This window comes from Momordica charantia (assembly GCF_013281855.1).
Source record: "Momordica charantia cultivar OHB3-1 chromosome 1 unlocalized genomic scaffold, Mcharantia_2.0 BLBB01000001.1, whole genome shotgun sequence".
NCBI classification, from domain to species: Eukaryota; Viridiplantae; Streptophyta; class Magnoliopsida; order Cucurbitales; family Cucurbitaceae; genus Momordica; species Momordica charantia.
The window spans coordinates 17581622-17596961 of NW_028275157.1; the positions used below are offsets into that span (position 1 = coordinate 17581622).

The following is a 15340-nucleotide window of genomic DNA, read 5'->3' on the forward strand; positions in this document are numbered from 1 at the left end:
TGCGTCTTCAAACTTTAAGAACTCGATTTCCTTTAAAACTGAGATATGGCTGCTGATCATCAGCCTTCAAATCAAAACCATAGTGGAGAGAATTAAACGACTCCTCGTATAGATTTCACATTTTCTCCCCATAATTTCATTTATTTGAAATTTTGTATGGACGGTAACATACTACGATTACTACAGTTGGTCCAAAATGATGATCCTAAGAGGAAATCAAGACCAAAGAGATGGATTTATCAAGGACTCCAGGCCAAGAACACAGATTCGCAAGGCATTCTCTCTTCCATATCCACACTTCAAAACCGATGGAGTTCGCAGTTAAGAATTGGCAAATCAACCACTTGGACCTTCTTTCAAGCAAAACCCAATGCTAGAATTCCGATCATCCCGAGACGCGGTATCTCTTGCTTCAGATGAGGCATTGCAAGAAAATTTCTTAGTACTGCCACGCATCTCACAAGTCATAACAGCTTCCAATATATTACCTCCTTTCTTATAGAAAGTCAGTTGTTGGAAAGCAACTTATTCACTTTCTTTTTTACTGCCTTGACGAAGTCGCTCTCCGATAATGTTAACAACTGGTTCAGTAACAGCGTCACCTGGCTCTCCTTCATAATTGCATACCTTGGTTTGATTCTTCCCTCCAAACTGTAACCAAAATATTGAGGGAATTTGACTAGCTCTGATTTTGAGTACTCCATGGTCAGGAAGAATTCCCACTTTGGCACTACATTCTCAGCCAAGCTGAAAGTATACAAGGCTCCATATCTTGAGATCATTGTCCCAACATCCTCCATACTGTAACCCCTCTCCAAAAAAAATTGTGTCACTGGTTTCAAATTAGCCTCGATACTAAGACCAAACGTCTGTGGCGATCGATAGAGAAGGACAGCAACATCAACTCCCAGTGAAAGAAAATATTCAGCAGTGGGCCTTAATTTTTCCTCGACACTGTAACTTATGATGTTTGGGCAACGAGTCAATACCTTACCTACACTCTCCTCCGAGAGTCCCATTTCGTAGAGGAAATGGATAGTTGCTTCAACCTTCTGTTTGCTGTAGGTGAGAAGCGCTGGAAATCGGTATATCACTTTTGCCCATTGTGTCTTGTCCACACCCAAATTTTCTAAGAATATCATAGTTGGCTTTAGATTTTCAGACAGACTAATTCCACATAGCTGAGGCCTCTTGTTGAGGATGACAGGGATATCAGATTTTGGTACCCCAAGATCAAGAAGAAACTCAATCACGGGCTTTATTTTCCCTTCCAAGCTGTAGTAAGCAAAAGCTGGGAATCTGCGAGTAATTTCTTTAATTTGCTCAAGATTTAAGCCATGCTCAATCAGGTAAAGAATCTGAGGCCGGAGCTTTCCAGTAGGACCTATTTCGCTAACTCGAGATACGGCTTTCAGCTTCTTCACATCAATTGTTGAATTCAAGACAGAGACTGTTGTAGTGGTCTTTTCTTTAATAGGAGCGTTTGGAAAGTTCTCCACAGCATGCACGAGAAGGGTTCCATGCACTTCAAGAAGGGATTCAAGATAAGGATTCAGAGCATCTCTAATCTCAAGTGTTGTCAACTCTCGCCCTGCATAATCATATAAACTTGATTATAATTCCTAGTGATGCCATTCTATCCAACTGAAACAATTTCTCTTTGACTAGAGAGATAAGAAATACATTGAAGTCGAACCTACTAGATACCGAGATTTATGAATCAAATGAAGCTTCAAGACAAGATGATCGATGAAGAGATCAGACTTGTTTATCGTTCTTGCAGCAATTGCATTGCTCATGCCTTGTTTCTTCAAGAACAAGGTTAAAACTGCCTTGGCCTCTTCTTTTTCTGCTGTTAGAAGGGCTGGAGATACAACCTTTAAGTTGACTGGTCCATCTGTCTCAGAATCTGTGACATTAGATAATCAAAAACATAGTAGTTAGCATGGTTAAGAGACCACAAAACTCTATCAAGAGATTAAAACCACTACATCAAGTCAATGAAAACATCAATGGAATCTAAAACTGAAGCACTGACCAAATTTTGCTCGGAGAGAAAATAGTTTCCTTGGGAATGAAAGCTGAACCCTGTGTAAATCAAAATTTATGAATGACCCATTGATAACCATCAGGAAAAATAAAATTATACAATTCTGTTAAGAGTGCCAACGCCAAAGGTACCTTTTAGTAGTGATGAGAATACCATTTGGCATAAAGAGGAAATGGGGGAAACGTATACCAATGACAGCTCTCATCTTCAAGCTGTAGCGCAAATAGTTCCCCTTCTTGAGTGATTAATGAGTACCAACACTCGGGCAAGGCTGCGATAGGAGGTCCAAAAATTGGGCCCTCCACAGAATTGAATATGGTCGTCTGTCACTTAAGTTATCAGCCGCAGAACTATGAACCAAAAGGAAAGAAAATGCATTTACAAAACCCTCCAAAAAAAAAAGTGAAAAACTAAGCCCAGAACAACAAAAGTAAGAACCAAATGATGTTGCCAGGCCATTGTTTAAGGTTCTGCCAGCCCAGTACAATAAAATGGGTAGATATCCTTAATTTTTGGATTTTGACTATTTCGGACTTCTGGGTAATACTTAGAGCAAGTCTTATTCTGCTAGTCTCTACTTCCCGAGTGGGTTTGAAAATTCGTGAGAAATAAGTAAAAGCTTATCAACTAGTTGCATATTAGAAGAAGAGAAAGAGAAGGGATGGATGGCGCTTACCAAAATTGAAGTTCTGCGGATGTTGAGAGCCGAAGAATGGTCGGAAGGAATTGGGTCGGAGATTCGAAAGAGAGACTGAGAGAATGCATAAGAATGGTTGAAAAAGAGAAGAGCAAACAACTCGGAAGAGATAGGAGAAGAGAGACTGAAAGAGACATAGGTAAAATAATGCCCTAAAATCTAAATTATGTGCCACAGGAGACAGGTGTCTGATGTCGAGAGTGACAAGTCAGATGGTTGGATAATAAAATAAAGGATTAGGTTACAATTTTTTTTTTTTGGCCAAATTACATCTTACCCGCTAAAGTTTGGATTTAATTTCGATTTCAAATTTGATATTTTTTATCTTTGAGGTCTAGATTTTATTTTTATTGATCACCTAAGTTTCTGATTAGACACTATGGTCATTTAATTTAGATTTTGTTTCTGTGTATGGGTGGAATGGACCATTTGTGAACTTAACGGAGATCAACTTTTTTTATGAACTTTCAAGTATGGTGTCCATACTATTCTGACTACATGGGACAAATCAAATTCTAGTTATAAAAAAATTCGAAAAGTTATAATATCTTAAGTAAGTGGTCACTAAAACATTTGAACAATCTTTTCAAAGCCCTTCAACTTTTTACCTACCAAAGTTGTGTTTGTAATTAATTTCTAATTTTTTAATTTTAATTCTGGTACGTTTTTGTGGCAAAATAAACTTTTGATCGTTGAAGTTTAAATTTAATATCTATTTAGTTCCTAAAATTTTAAAATTGACATTTTTATTTTTGGTGTTTTAGAAATGATTCTAAAGAATTAAGGGAGTGAAACCTATGATTATGTGGCAAAAATATATTAATTTGATGTATTTTTATTGACTTGTGGAGTGGCAAATAAGGTGTAATTGTTCCTCCAATTTCCCTCTTTCTCTCCTCCTTCCTCCCTCTCCATCTCCATCTCCATCTCCAGCAAACCATCACTGCCTCCCCTCATCACAGCTCGTGGTCGCAGCCCATCGCCACCACGTGTCTTTCCGTTGTCGCTGCGATTTGGAATGAAGATGACGTTTTAGATCCGGGATGAAAAGGTACTATCTCCTATGCAGAAAAAGAGGGAGAGGGGAGAAAGAAGATTCCACTTCTTTTGCCACCTTAGATACTAATAACAAAACATAAAATTAATCGTAGTATAATAAGTAGATAATGGTCGCATCATCTATTTTTCTGTTAGTTCACCAACGGTCAATGAATTTCTTATAGCATTAAAATTGTTTTTAGATGGTCATTTAAAATTATTTTAAAAAAATCTAAAGGTACTCCTTCAAAACTTTGACTAAATAAACGTAGGATCAAAAACTTATTTTTCCAGAAAGGAAAATCACCCCATTAAACTTAATCGTTGAAGAGATTATTAATTTGTAGTAAGAAAAGAAAAATTGATCAATAATTTATCATTTGCAAGACATGACATGAAGAAAGTAGGCAAACTATGGGTGGATGGAGTGAGTGGCTCCATTATTATGGTGTCCACTAGCCGCCGCACTCTCCAGGCCCGATTGGGAGCCGCCGATTGATAGTCGTTCTCCATTAATCTCACTCTACAATCTCTAGATCCCTGCTTAATCTTTTAATTGTTTGTTCTTGAGTGGATGTGGACGACACTAAACAATAAACAAGCCCCGATGTTTGAAAATGTCAACTTCATCCCCTTTCTCTACGGTCAATGCTCCGTCGCAATTGTAGAAACAATGACAGCACTGAGAAATGGGAATTTTCAATTTAACGCGCTGTTTAATCTTCCTCTGCAGCCAATTTTGACCTCTTCCCCAAATATTAGTATAGCCTCCAGTTCCCCCAAAACGAGAATTTCTCCAATTTCTCCTCCTTCCACCCGAATGGGTTCCTTCCACTTCCATTTCTTCATCGCCTCCTTGTTCTGTTTCTTCTCCTCCATCGTTTCTCAGCAGCCGTACGTGGGATCGACCACCGAAGACTGTAACAACCCCCACAATTCCACTGGTAACTTGGGTTACTTCTGCAACACCCCCAATCGGACTTGCCAATCTTTCCTCACCTTCAGGTCGCGCCTTACCTTTAACTCTGTTTCCACAATCTCTGCTCTGTTGGGCTCCGACCCCTCGGAGCTCTCTCGGGTCAACTCCGTCGCCGCGTCGGCCACTTTCCCGACGGAGAAGTTGGTGCTTGTCCCCGTCGATTGTTCCTGTTCCGGTCAGTTTCTTCAGGCAAATGTTTCTTTTACTACCCGATTTGGGGATACTTATCTCTCGATTGCACGTGATTCCCTCCAAGGTCTCTCCACCTGCCAATCCCTTATAGCTCAGAACCCCAATCTTAATGCCACGAGTATTAATGGCGGGGAGAGGATTGTTGTTCCTCTTAGATGCGCTTGCCCCACCAAGAACCAAACTGATATGGGTTTCAATTATCTTTTGAGTTACTTAGTTGTATCCGGCGATACTGTTGAGGAAATCACTGCGAGATTTGAATCATTTGGTGCGGATATTGGTTCTGTACTTGAAGCCAACGAACTTCAAGAACAATCCGTAATTATCCCTTCTACTACTCTTTTGATTCCCCTTAAAAGTGAGCCGTCGGCCACTGGAATGAGAGAGCCCGCCTCGCCCCCACCGCCACCTCCGCCTCCATCTCCGGCCACTCCACCGCCTCCGGCCCCTAATAGAACATGGGTATATGCCCTTGTGGCCGTTGTAGGAGGAGTTGTTTTGGCAGCTGCAATTGGAACTGTGGTGTTCTTTGTGTGTGTGAGGAAAAGGAAGAAGAAAACTAAGCATTCGACTACTGAAGTTGAAAGCTTTGAGTCATATGAGAAGCCGTCGGAGAAGAAAGTGGATGGGGAGTCTTCTTCCATCACCTTGGAGAGTATTTATAGTGTTGCTCAATCTGTCAAAGTTTACACCTTTGAAGAGCTGCGGGATGCAACTGATAATTTCAGTTCAGCCCATCTGATCAAAGGGTCCGTATATCATGGCACAATCAATGGGGATTCTGCAGCTATTAAGAAGATGAATGGAGATGTTTCGAAACAGATCGCCTTACTCAACAAGGCGAACCATTCGAATCTGATTCGCCTTTCGGGTGTTTGTTTCGATGAAGGGCATTGGTATCTTGTTTTTGAGTATGCTGCCAATGGTCCCTTGAGTGACTGGATTGATTCAAATAGTAGTAGGGATGGCAAGTTTTTGAGTTGGACGCAGAGGATACAGATTGCGGTGGACGTCGCAACGGGGCTCAATTATCTCCATAGCTTCACAAATCCACCTCATGTTCACAAGGATTTGAAGATTGATAATGTACTTCTTGATAGTGAGTTCAGGGGCAAGATATCGAACTTCAGTCTGGCAAGATCGGCGGGATGGGAAGAAGGCGATTTTACATTGACAATGCACATTGTTGGAACAAGAGGTTATATGGCTCCGGAATATCTCGAAAATGGTCTTGTTTCCACAAAGCTTGATGTCTATTCATTTGGGATTCTGATTATCGAAATGCTCACCGGGAAGGAGGTTTCAGAGTTGTACCGAAAGGAGAATTTGCAGTTGCCTGAACTTCTTAAGAAAGTGCTTGACGAGAAAGATGGCAAGGATTATTTAATCCACCTGATGGATCCCTCGTTGGAAGGTAAATATCCCAATGAACTTGCCGTTTTTGTGATGAATATTGTCGATAGGTGCTTAAACAAGGACCCGTCTCAACGCCCATCCATGGATGAGATTGTTCAATCCCTCTGTAGAATTTTGAGCAGTTCTTTATCATGGGAATTGTCAAACACCTCTGTATGACAAACCCAAACTCATAACAGAGCTCATCAGAAATTCTGCTCATGTCTGATCAGAGCTGTTCTTTTAAGTATAAGATCTTACAGTTACAGTTCCAACCTTGTAAATCCTGTCTGATTCTTCTAGCTGCCTCATTTTTGTATGCAAAGTTGTAATAATGTTCAAAAACATACATCACATTTCTTACACATATTCAGTCTCTTTATATATGAAAAATAAATCACTTCTCTTCGTGTCGACGTATAATGAACCACGTAACTTATCAAGTCGTCTCATTAACTTTTACATGATATCATGTTAGTTTCATTAACCGAATCCCCAAGGGCAGTCCAGTTGGCAAGGACTTGAGGTCTCTTGGTCATACCGACTTAGAGGTCTCAAGTTTGAATCATCTGGTGAGCTTAATACCAAAAATCTTAAATGTCTCTCAGGTCCGGACCTTAGGAAAGCAAAGCTCCGACTCCGAATTCTGAAAAAAAATGTTAGTTTTATTTAACCGAATAAATGAGCACCAAGAGAGTAAACGGGGAAAGAGTATAAACTCACATTATAATAGCTTCCATTGCTGCTGACTGAAAAATCCTTGAGCTTCATAATGATATTCATGGCTGGCTGCAACTTCTCTCAACTTGAGACTTGACTCTTGAGATTGCCAGAAGATTTGTGAATCTTTCATCTGAGTGACTTGTATCTAACGAGAGCTTTAGACTTAAAAAGGACTTGTTTGAGTTGAACATGTGTTATGTATATTAGACCAATGTTGGTTACTTCGTTATAATATAATACAATAAAAAGGAGTAGATTCTATGCAAAACAAAACGATAGGTGCCACATATCGAATTTATTTTATAGATCAAAATCATGTCACAAATCAAGTTTCTAATAAATAGATACAAAAAGCATAATTCATTTTCTCATCTTCATCTCCATGGGCTTATGATCAAAAACTCGACAAATAGAACGATTAATGAGCAACTATTATTCTTTCTATTACATGTTTCACTTTTTCACCAACGTTGTACAATACAATCCTAATCCATAATGTTGTTTTTCCTATGACATCGAAGTTCAAACTGGTAAGGTTCGAGTGAGTTTGATGTGATCGAGAGTTGCCTTTAAACCAAAGCGGAAAACTGCCTCGCGTGCCTTCCTGAACCCATCTCCATAGGCTGGTGAAGAATCCTGTTCGATTAGGCATATGAAACATTCTCCAAGTTTCATCTCTGTTTCACTCAGCAGCTCATGTTTGTTAGCAGCCATGGCAGCTCGAGATCCCAATTCCATCTTGGATTTCAGCCACTTGTGAGCTATCACTTGGCAAATGCCTTCTTCAATTTCTGGTTCTAAATTGGGATAACCTTGAAGTCTAAGCCATGCATGCATCATCTCATGTGCTATAATGGATCCTGTCAACAACCTGTGTAAACCAAAAAATTGTGTGTAATGTGAAAATGAAGCTGCAAATCATGACTATGTTGAGATATCGTCATCTCTATTAATATGCGGCGTATTAAGTAGAAACCATAAGTAAAACCATGTGCACTTAAGTTCAAAATGAACAATATTATATCCTTGAGGAGGCATGTAAAGCTTCTTGTCCTAAACATATGGTATTAGGTATTAGAGCTGTGTCCTAGACTTACCGTGTGGACGAAATATAACTCTCGTGTAAATGATCATTATTTGAAGGAAGACTCGATGATCCTTTGTTTATGGGGAAGATTGTTAAGGATGTGAACATAGCACATCAGTTAAAAGTACAAGTAGAAAAAAAAATCTTGGATTGGTACAATCTCTTTTGAGTAGAAATCAAAAGCTAAATCACATAGGCTTAAGTTGAATAGCGAACAATATCATACTACTATGGAGAGACATAAGAAAGTTTGTTGTCCGGACATACTAGACCCGAAAACTTAAAATTAACAAGTTCTAGTAAGTGTACTATTAATTAACATGAGAACAAAGGTTTATTGTGAACAAATATGGTACCTGGGAAGGCCATATAGAATGAATATAGCAGTAACTTCACAACTACGAGCTAGCTTGAGTGGCTGTGTGGGCATGTCAAGTGTTGAATGGCCCCTGTCAATAGGTTTCCTCCTACGAATCTACCAACCATGTCCAAACCAATTCGATTCAGTCAAATTCAAAAACTATTCTAATAAAACACTCATATATATATTGTTGGAGTTGAATCTAGCCAAAGAGATCGAATTTCTTACAACACGAATGATCTGCTCTTCTGACAAGCAGAGCCCTCGAGTTTCAGACAGATGGTGGTGCCCCTGCATGATCCAAAGAAATGAGTACCAAAATGATAAGACAAAAAACATTCAGTGAAGAACCAAAAGAAGAACCTGTCCTCACATTCTTCTCCCCTTCCAAGGCTTCGTTCAATGCTTCCCTTTCGACTAACACCAACGGAATTTTCTGGTCAAATTTCATGTGTAACCTTGCAAAGAATTCTTGTATCTCATCGAAAAGTGGTTGGCACTTATTGATGTCCATGATCCTGAAGCTAAAACACTCTGGACAAAATCTTCTCCCATCTTTGAGTGAATTGTACTTGCACCCCTTTGGCTGTATGCAGAAGTAAGCTCACAAATATAATTGTGGAGGAGAGAGAGAGAGAGAGAGAGAGAGAGAGAGAGAGAGAGGCTTACCTGTAATTTTTCACAGCTATAACATTTGGAAGTTCCATCATTTTCATGGGAAGGACAGTACTTTTGTTCCCAAAAAGGGTGCTCTCTATATTCAATCCCATCATGAGTATATGGGATCTAACATCATCAACAACACAAGGGAAAAAGAAAAAACAGGAGAAAATCATGAGAAAAGTATTGAAATTATGATATTGTCGACTTTATACTTAATCCTACGTAATTATATTTGTGGAGTACTATGCTCAAAGTGCTTCGTACCCAGGGGCCGAGCTAAGAAGAAAGGTTACCCCTCTTAGTCTGTTGTAATTCAAAAATTATAATAAAATACTCCTCTAATTTGTAGAACACAAAGGTTATATATACAAAAAAGTTGGCATGTATAGAATTCTTAAAGACCTTGTTTCTAACCAATACGGTACTAAGTTCGATTCTCATGTTAAAAACTTCACGAACATTAAAGATGAATTTACTTACAAAGTTGTTGCAAACATAGCATTTGGGATATCTCATTTTCCTATGGCAAGTTCTGTGGTACTGGCGATTTTCAGACAGGATGAACTGTTGTAAATCAGACATACAATCATCAAATCAATTTAAGGATACATAATTATTAGGATTCCATAAGTTTATCAAAGTCCAAATCACAATTCCACCCTCCTCTAAAGTCAACCTCATCATCTCTGATAAGCTGTTTGCAGGCATGGCAAATGAGACATTCTGGATGCCAAACAATACCATTGCAATGTAAAACACGTTGGCCTATCCTTATCTCAGTGTTGCATCCAGCACAGATCCTACATAAACATGTTATGTCAAAAAGGAACCACTCATTCAGATATTAATACGAGATCTAAACATGTGAAGCGTTAATAATAAATGAAGATAGAGAAAATGACTATGCAAAAGTTGAAACTCGAGACATTGACGTATCAGAACAAAGAAAAGTTATATTTACTTGGATGCAGAGGCATCAGATTTAGAAGAATCATGTGGACTGCCATCTGTAAGAGAAGACATCATGACTAAGCTCAGCTGAATTGCATTGGCAAGTTGCTCATCTTCTTCAACTTGGGCTCGTATGGTTTTCTTGTTCACTCTCTCTAAAATTAAACATTATTCATCTAAACTTGAGCAAAATTGAATCTAATTTATGCATCAAAACTTTAATATGTAATATTAGAACTAACCAATAATCAACTTTTGTTGTTCCATTTCTTTGAGTGACTTTGCCATAACATAATCAACTTGCCCTTGTTCATATTCTGCTATGCCATCCTGCAGTTTAATAATTCATCAGACCTAACAAAACTAACCGCCATGTTTCAACTGAACATCATTTTTGGCTTTCAAAAAGTGCCTCTCTATTGCAACAAAAATCATGATTAAAACCGATGATTTTCTAAATGAGGACCATTTCAATAAAACCATCTCTCTAAAACATGATTTTGTGTTTTTGGCTTTCTGTTTTTTACAATTTTAGCTTATAAACAACTTCCACTAATGTGTTTCATTTACTTTTCAAAGAAGTTTTCTAAATCTTTGCCAAAATTTAAAAACTAAAGAAACCAAAAGAAACTAGCCATAATTTTAAAAAACGGAAAACTAAAAAATGAAATTGTTATCAAGCGGGCCCAAGTTGTTTGTTTTCTTTACAACAAAAAGAGATGGATTATGCAAAGTCGTGTCTAAAAAATAGACAAGTTTGTCTGTCCTTTGCAGAAAGACGATTTTAAATATTAATGTTCTACGAGAATCGTTATGTTTTGAAGCCAGATGAAATGATAGAAAAAGAAAGTATATATATATAAAGTGCTGGTTAATTTTACTGTTGAATAATGAAGCAGGTTCAGAATGGAGGTGTCTTCAATTCCATATCTGGCATGATTCCATCCTAAGATCCTACCTACATGGCTTGCCCTCTCCATGGTGTAAAAATTAAATCAACCTGCAACAGTTCATTATTTTATTTATACTGAAGTCAAATCACCAAATGAGGATCCAATTGCATTTTAAAATAGTACTCAGACAAATTTCATCTAGAAGTAAGAATCAGAATACCTTTGGAAATTGATGAATCAAGCATATTTAAACACAAAACCAAACAAAAAAATTACCCACATCCATTTCACAATCTATTATGTTATTTGCCCTAATTTCCCTCTTAAAACTCAATATCTCAATATCTCCTCTTAAATTAGTAACACCAAAATTGATGCACAACAAAAAGAGCAGCCCTGATTATTTTCTTTTTAATATTGTCCCTTCAGGCTATTGTAAGAGTTTCTAAGACTATCAAAATTGCATATATAAAGAAACAAGCAATACATAATGAACACATCAAATCCAATACCACCCACTTTCCCAAAGAGCCAGGGCAAACCAAGAAGAAACCAAAAAAATTGCCACGAGGCGATGCTTTTGCTCATTTTCTACTTGCCCAGTTAATCTTCAACATGAGATTCGTCTTAAAATAAGGAGCTTTAAAATCTTAAGGTAAAAAAACATACCTTGTTTTGTTGAGACAAAGAGGGATCCTGTGATACAGTAATGAAGTTCAAAAGAAGCTGTTTTCAGTCAGAAATGGAGGAGGGGGAAGAAAGAGGGAGTGAACAGAGAGATAGAGAGGGGTTGAAAAATCTCAAAGGTACAGATTGGATAAGTTTGATCAAAATAGCATTCATAAAGATGTGAAGTAAAAAGCATGCAGAGGGAGAGAGAGAGTAATAAATCCTTTTTCTCAGGAAGAGAGACTGTTCATGGAATTAGAAGTAGCATGTTGAAAAGCTAGTTGCCGGTGGGGTATGTTGTTTGTCTGTTTGTTTTTTGTTTTTCAAGAGGAAAAGAAAAATGGAAAGCAGGTCATAAATTAAGATCTCCAAAAGTTGAATTTTCAATGGTGCGCTTTGGTGTGAGAACAATGATTCATAGTTATGAAGGTTAGTGGATGATGATACCTACTTTGCCTAGGAATATATATGGCTTTGGAAAGTTGTTTTATTTGTGGACCAACCAAATCAACTAGGCAATAATTTTGTTTGCAGTATCTTTCTTCTAATTACAAAATTCATTGGTGAGTTAGGAGAATATAATCATTTGGTATACAAGTACAACTAGTGGCTTTATCCAGTGATTTACCAATAATTCCAATAGTTTAGAAAAGTATGATTTTGAGTATGACAAGGTCATTTAATGTATTCTACGAACTTTGTCTCGAATATTACAATTGTGTAATCAACAGGGACTTTGTCATATATTCCAATGTGCATTTTAAGAATTTGTGTGCATTTAGGCTATTTGTTAGTATATAATGACAGCGTTACAAAATTGAGGGGACTCGATCTACTGTAGATTTACTCCTGAATATAATCAATGTGTTCATCGGTATACATTATTTTAGATACAATCGAAACATGCAAGCTTATATCAAACTTCATGGAGATTGTGTAGGTTTTAGTTGTAATTTACTATAATTTTGTAATGATGTGAAAGATGGTACTTTTGAACCTTTGATGCCGTTTTCATGTTTGGTCAAGTTTGATGGTCGGCTATGGAAAAGGACACTTGTGAAAATTACACAACGTTTGTTGGTTGGGGGGTCCATAAAGCCCAATTTGTTGGACAACACGAAGCCCAATTGAACTACAAAAGTTAACCCATAAGGCCCAATTGGCAAAACAAAGGCTGGCCCATTAAGCAGGCCACGTAAGAATCAAGACCACGCAAATGCAGTGTAGCGATGGAGTTAAAATTACTTAAAATCCTGCCGAATAAAATTTTAGAAAAATCAATTCACTATATGAAAATTAAAAGATTCGAAAATCAAAAAAAAATAAAACAAAATCTTGTTTTTATCTGAAACGTTTATTATTCGAGTGTTTTTCATAAAGACAAATTCAAAGCTTTTTCTTTTCCTCCTTTTTTTTTTTTTTGTTATTCCGAAACGAAAAAAAGTCGTTGGCTGGGACAGGCTGTCACCTCTCTGTTCGAAACACGTGTCACGAAACGGTTGCCAATCGATTTGGACCACGGTTCCCACGTGGCCATGGCCCACTTTCTCGCCGGCAATGCCACGTGGAACATGTATCCCCTTCAGGACCACCTCATCTCAAGGAAATAAGTAGTCGTCGTTTTCTACGTGGGCCCATATTTAAAAGGGCCACCAGGCCCAACTTTCACCACCTTCGAATATTATTCCACTGCCCTCCACTCTTTCCTTTTTCCCCTTTTGACCTTTTCTTTTCAAATTAATTTCCTATTTTTCTTTTTAATTCTTTCTATTAATAGTTTATTTTTACAAAAGTGATTCCTTAGAAAAACAACACAATTTCGAAACATATTTAAGAAAACTGAAATTTTCGGAAAAGAGAGAGTAAAAAAATCTCTCCCAGTGGCGTTACTTTGATCAAATATATATTTTTTAAAAATTTTTCACAAAAATACCATAACATCTTGATATATTTTTAAACAAGCCTTATTTTCCTGATGAATTATAATATATACTTTTTTGTTGATAAAAAAGAACCAAAAAAACATGTCCGAGAATTTTGGTCCTCCCCTAGTTAATGAATAGTATGAGGAAAGTGACTCAGCCGAGAAAGACATGGAGGATTGTTTGGCTCACAAATTCCAAGAAAATAATTCCCCATCAATTCACATTCCTCCAATTTTTTCCCTCTAATTGTCCAATTATTAATAAAATCTTAGCTTTGCAATTTTTGTCTAACCACCTATTAAAGCAAACAAATTCTAATGCATTGACTAGATGTTGGGATAATAAATAGGAGATTATAAAAACTGATAAATTGTATTTATAATGGTTCGTCATTTTTTAACTAAAAATAAATATAATAATAATGCAAGTCTTCAATCAAAATAGTTCATGTTTCTTTTTTTTTTTTTTTTTTGAAGAAAGAACAAATATTTTGTTCATTAAGAAAAATAATATCTTTAACAATGAATCCGATTCCGCCCTTATCAATTCATTATTTATTTAGTTATTTCAAGGCAAAGGTCGCTTTGTTTTAATTACTAAGAATATTCATGATGCTCACCTCCTCAAATTGATAATGCAAATATATATTTTTACCAAGTCTTCAATCAAATAATAATCCATATATGAGTTGACTATACTTTTAATAGTACACAAAAAGTAATTAATTTTGGAAACTTTAGCTTTTAGGACTAATTAAGATGGTGACATCAAAATGCATGTCTTGATCTTCTTTTGTGCATACTTTTCTTTCTCCAAATTGATACTCAAACCTTTTCTTTCATTGTTTATATATTAAAGAAGGCAATAGTCCCAAAAAAGTTAAATTTGTGTAACCTAGATTTTTAAATTTATATAGTTTGTATTTGAATGGCATAGAGAAACAAATTTTTTGAAGCTAAATTTAATATTCATTAAATAACGTAAGCATGCCACACGAATTCAAAAAGTTGATTGGTCACATATTCAATTTTAATTGGTTTCTTCTCGCTATTGTATATATAAATACAAATGTCTCACACATTTTGGACCACATTGGTAGAAATTAAAGGAATAATTAATGACATTTTCTTTCTCTTGGTTGTGGAGCCAAATCATTTGGTATACTTTTTCTTTTCTTGAACCTTGGATACACCTTTTTTAAGTATCATATTCACACACTTGTATTGATTTGTTTTTGTTTTACTTTAATTTTCTTACATATATATAGAGGGTGTCATGTGTTGATGAATTTCTTTTACTTTCATAAAAAATAACAAGTTAGCTTACTTTTTAAGGTGAGAGAAGCAAATAGAGAGAGAGATTTTGAAGCATAGGTTGCTTAAGAGAGCATCCATATAGTTAGCTTATAAAAAGGTATATCAAGTGGTAGTTATAGCATAACATCATTAGGTAAGCCTTAAGATAAACATTTCATTGTTTTGTTGCAATTGATTTTTGTTTTTTTAGTTGCATTAATTCTAATTACATTTCAAACATTGAATACCATCACTTGGGATATATGTTATTAATTAATTCAAACAAAACATATATAATTAATTTAACTAGCTCAATGGATTATCTGCCTTTTCCAAACTTTATATAATATATGTCCCATTGAAAAGGTTTATATTATAGTGACATGTGGCATGGATTAATATGTTAATAATCACTTGATTAA

At 36.5% G+C, this 15340-nt stretch overlaps 3 protein-coding genes across 4 annotated transcripts; 1 reads left to right on the forward strand and 2 right to left on the reverse strand.

Moving 5' to 3' along the window:
- Positions 1-2887, reverse strand: MDA1 (Mitochondrial transcription termination factor family protein). Of its 2 annotated transcripts, none has more exons than XM_022277736.2 (5): positions 2727-2887; positions 2182-2400; positions 2039-2088; positions 1697-1909; positions 1-1591 (listed from the first exon to the last, which is right to left on the reverse strand). In XM_022277736.2, exons 2-5 carry the CDS (start codon positions 2253-2255, stop codon positions 507-509), a joined length of 1422 nt encoding a protein of 473 aa, XP_022133428.1. In that variant the 5' UTR covers positions 2256-2400; positions 2727-2887; the 3' UTR covers positions 1-506. The 2 variants fall into 2 exon arrangements, with proteins under 2 accessions (XP_022133428.1, XP_022133429.1); XM_022277737.2 differs by having other exon boundaries at positions 2182-2373; positions 2727-2873.
- A 1468-nt stretch (positions 2888-4355) lies between these two features.
- Positions 4356-6767, forward strand: LOC111005993 (lysM domain receptor-like kinase 4). Its single transcript, XM_022277735.2, has one exon. It carries the CDS (start codon positions 4360-4362, stop codon positions 6529-6531), a length of 2172 nt encoding a protein of 723 aa, XP_022133427.1. The 5' UTR covers positions 4356-4359; the 3' UTR covers positions 6532-6767.
- Positions 6768-7339: 572 nt separating this feature from the next.
- Positions 7340-11939, reverse strand: LOC111005995 (protein DA1-related 1). The gene is made up of 11 exons (XM_022277738.2): positions 11699-11939; positions 11018-11136; positions 10379-10466; positions 10147-10291; positions 9862-9985; positions 9666-9749; positions 9192-9308; positions 8896-9108; positions 8751-8813; positions 8518-8636; positions 7340-7945 (listed from the first exon to the last, which is right to left on the reverse strand). The coding sequence occupies exons 2-11, from the start codon at positions 11114-11116 to the stop codon at positions 7597-7599; spliced, it is 1401 nt and encodes a 466-aa protein (XP_022133430.1). The 5' UTR covers positions 11117-11136; positions 11699-11939; the 3' UTR covers positions 7340-7596.
- Positions 11940-15340: the final 3401 nt, after the last annotated feature.

Excerpts from the sequence above, each read along its gene's own strand:
- LOC111005993 (XM_022277735.2), top strand. The coding sequence starts at position 4,360 with ATGTGGACGACACTAAACAATAAACAAGCCCCGATGTTTGAAAATGTC.
- MDA1 (XM_022277736.2), bottom strand. The coding sequence starts at position 2,255 with ATGAGAGCTGTCATTGGTATACGTTTCCCCCATTTCCTCTTTATGCCA. Across the intron at positions 2,089-2,181 it reads ATTCTCATCACTACTAAAAG|GGTTCAGCTTTCATTCCCAA; the intron begins GTACCTTTGGCG and ends TGATTTACACAG. Across the intron at positions 1,910-2,038 it reads TTCTCTCCGAGCAAAATTTG|ATTCTGAGACAGATGGACCA; the intron begins GTCAGTGCTTCA and ends CTAATGTCACAG.
- LOC111005995 (XM_022277738.2), bottom strand. The coding sequence starts at position 11,116 with ATGGAGAGGGCAAGCCATGTAGGTAGGATCTTAGGATGGAATCATGCC. Across the intron at positions 9,986-10,146 it reads TCTGATGCCTCTGCATCCAA|GATCTGTGCTGGATGCAACA; the intron begins GTAAATATAACT and ends ATGTTTATGTAG. Across the intron at positions 7,946-8,517 it reads ATTCTATATGGCCTTCCCAG|GTTGTTGACAGGATCCATTA; the intron begins GTACCATATTTG and ends TGGTTTACACAG.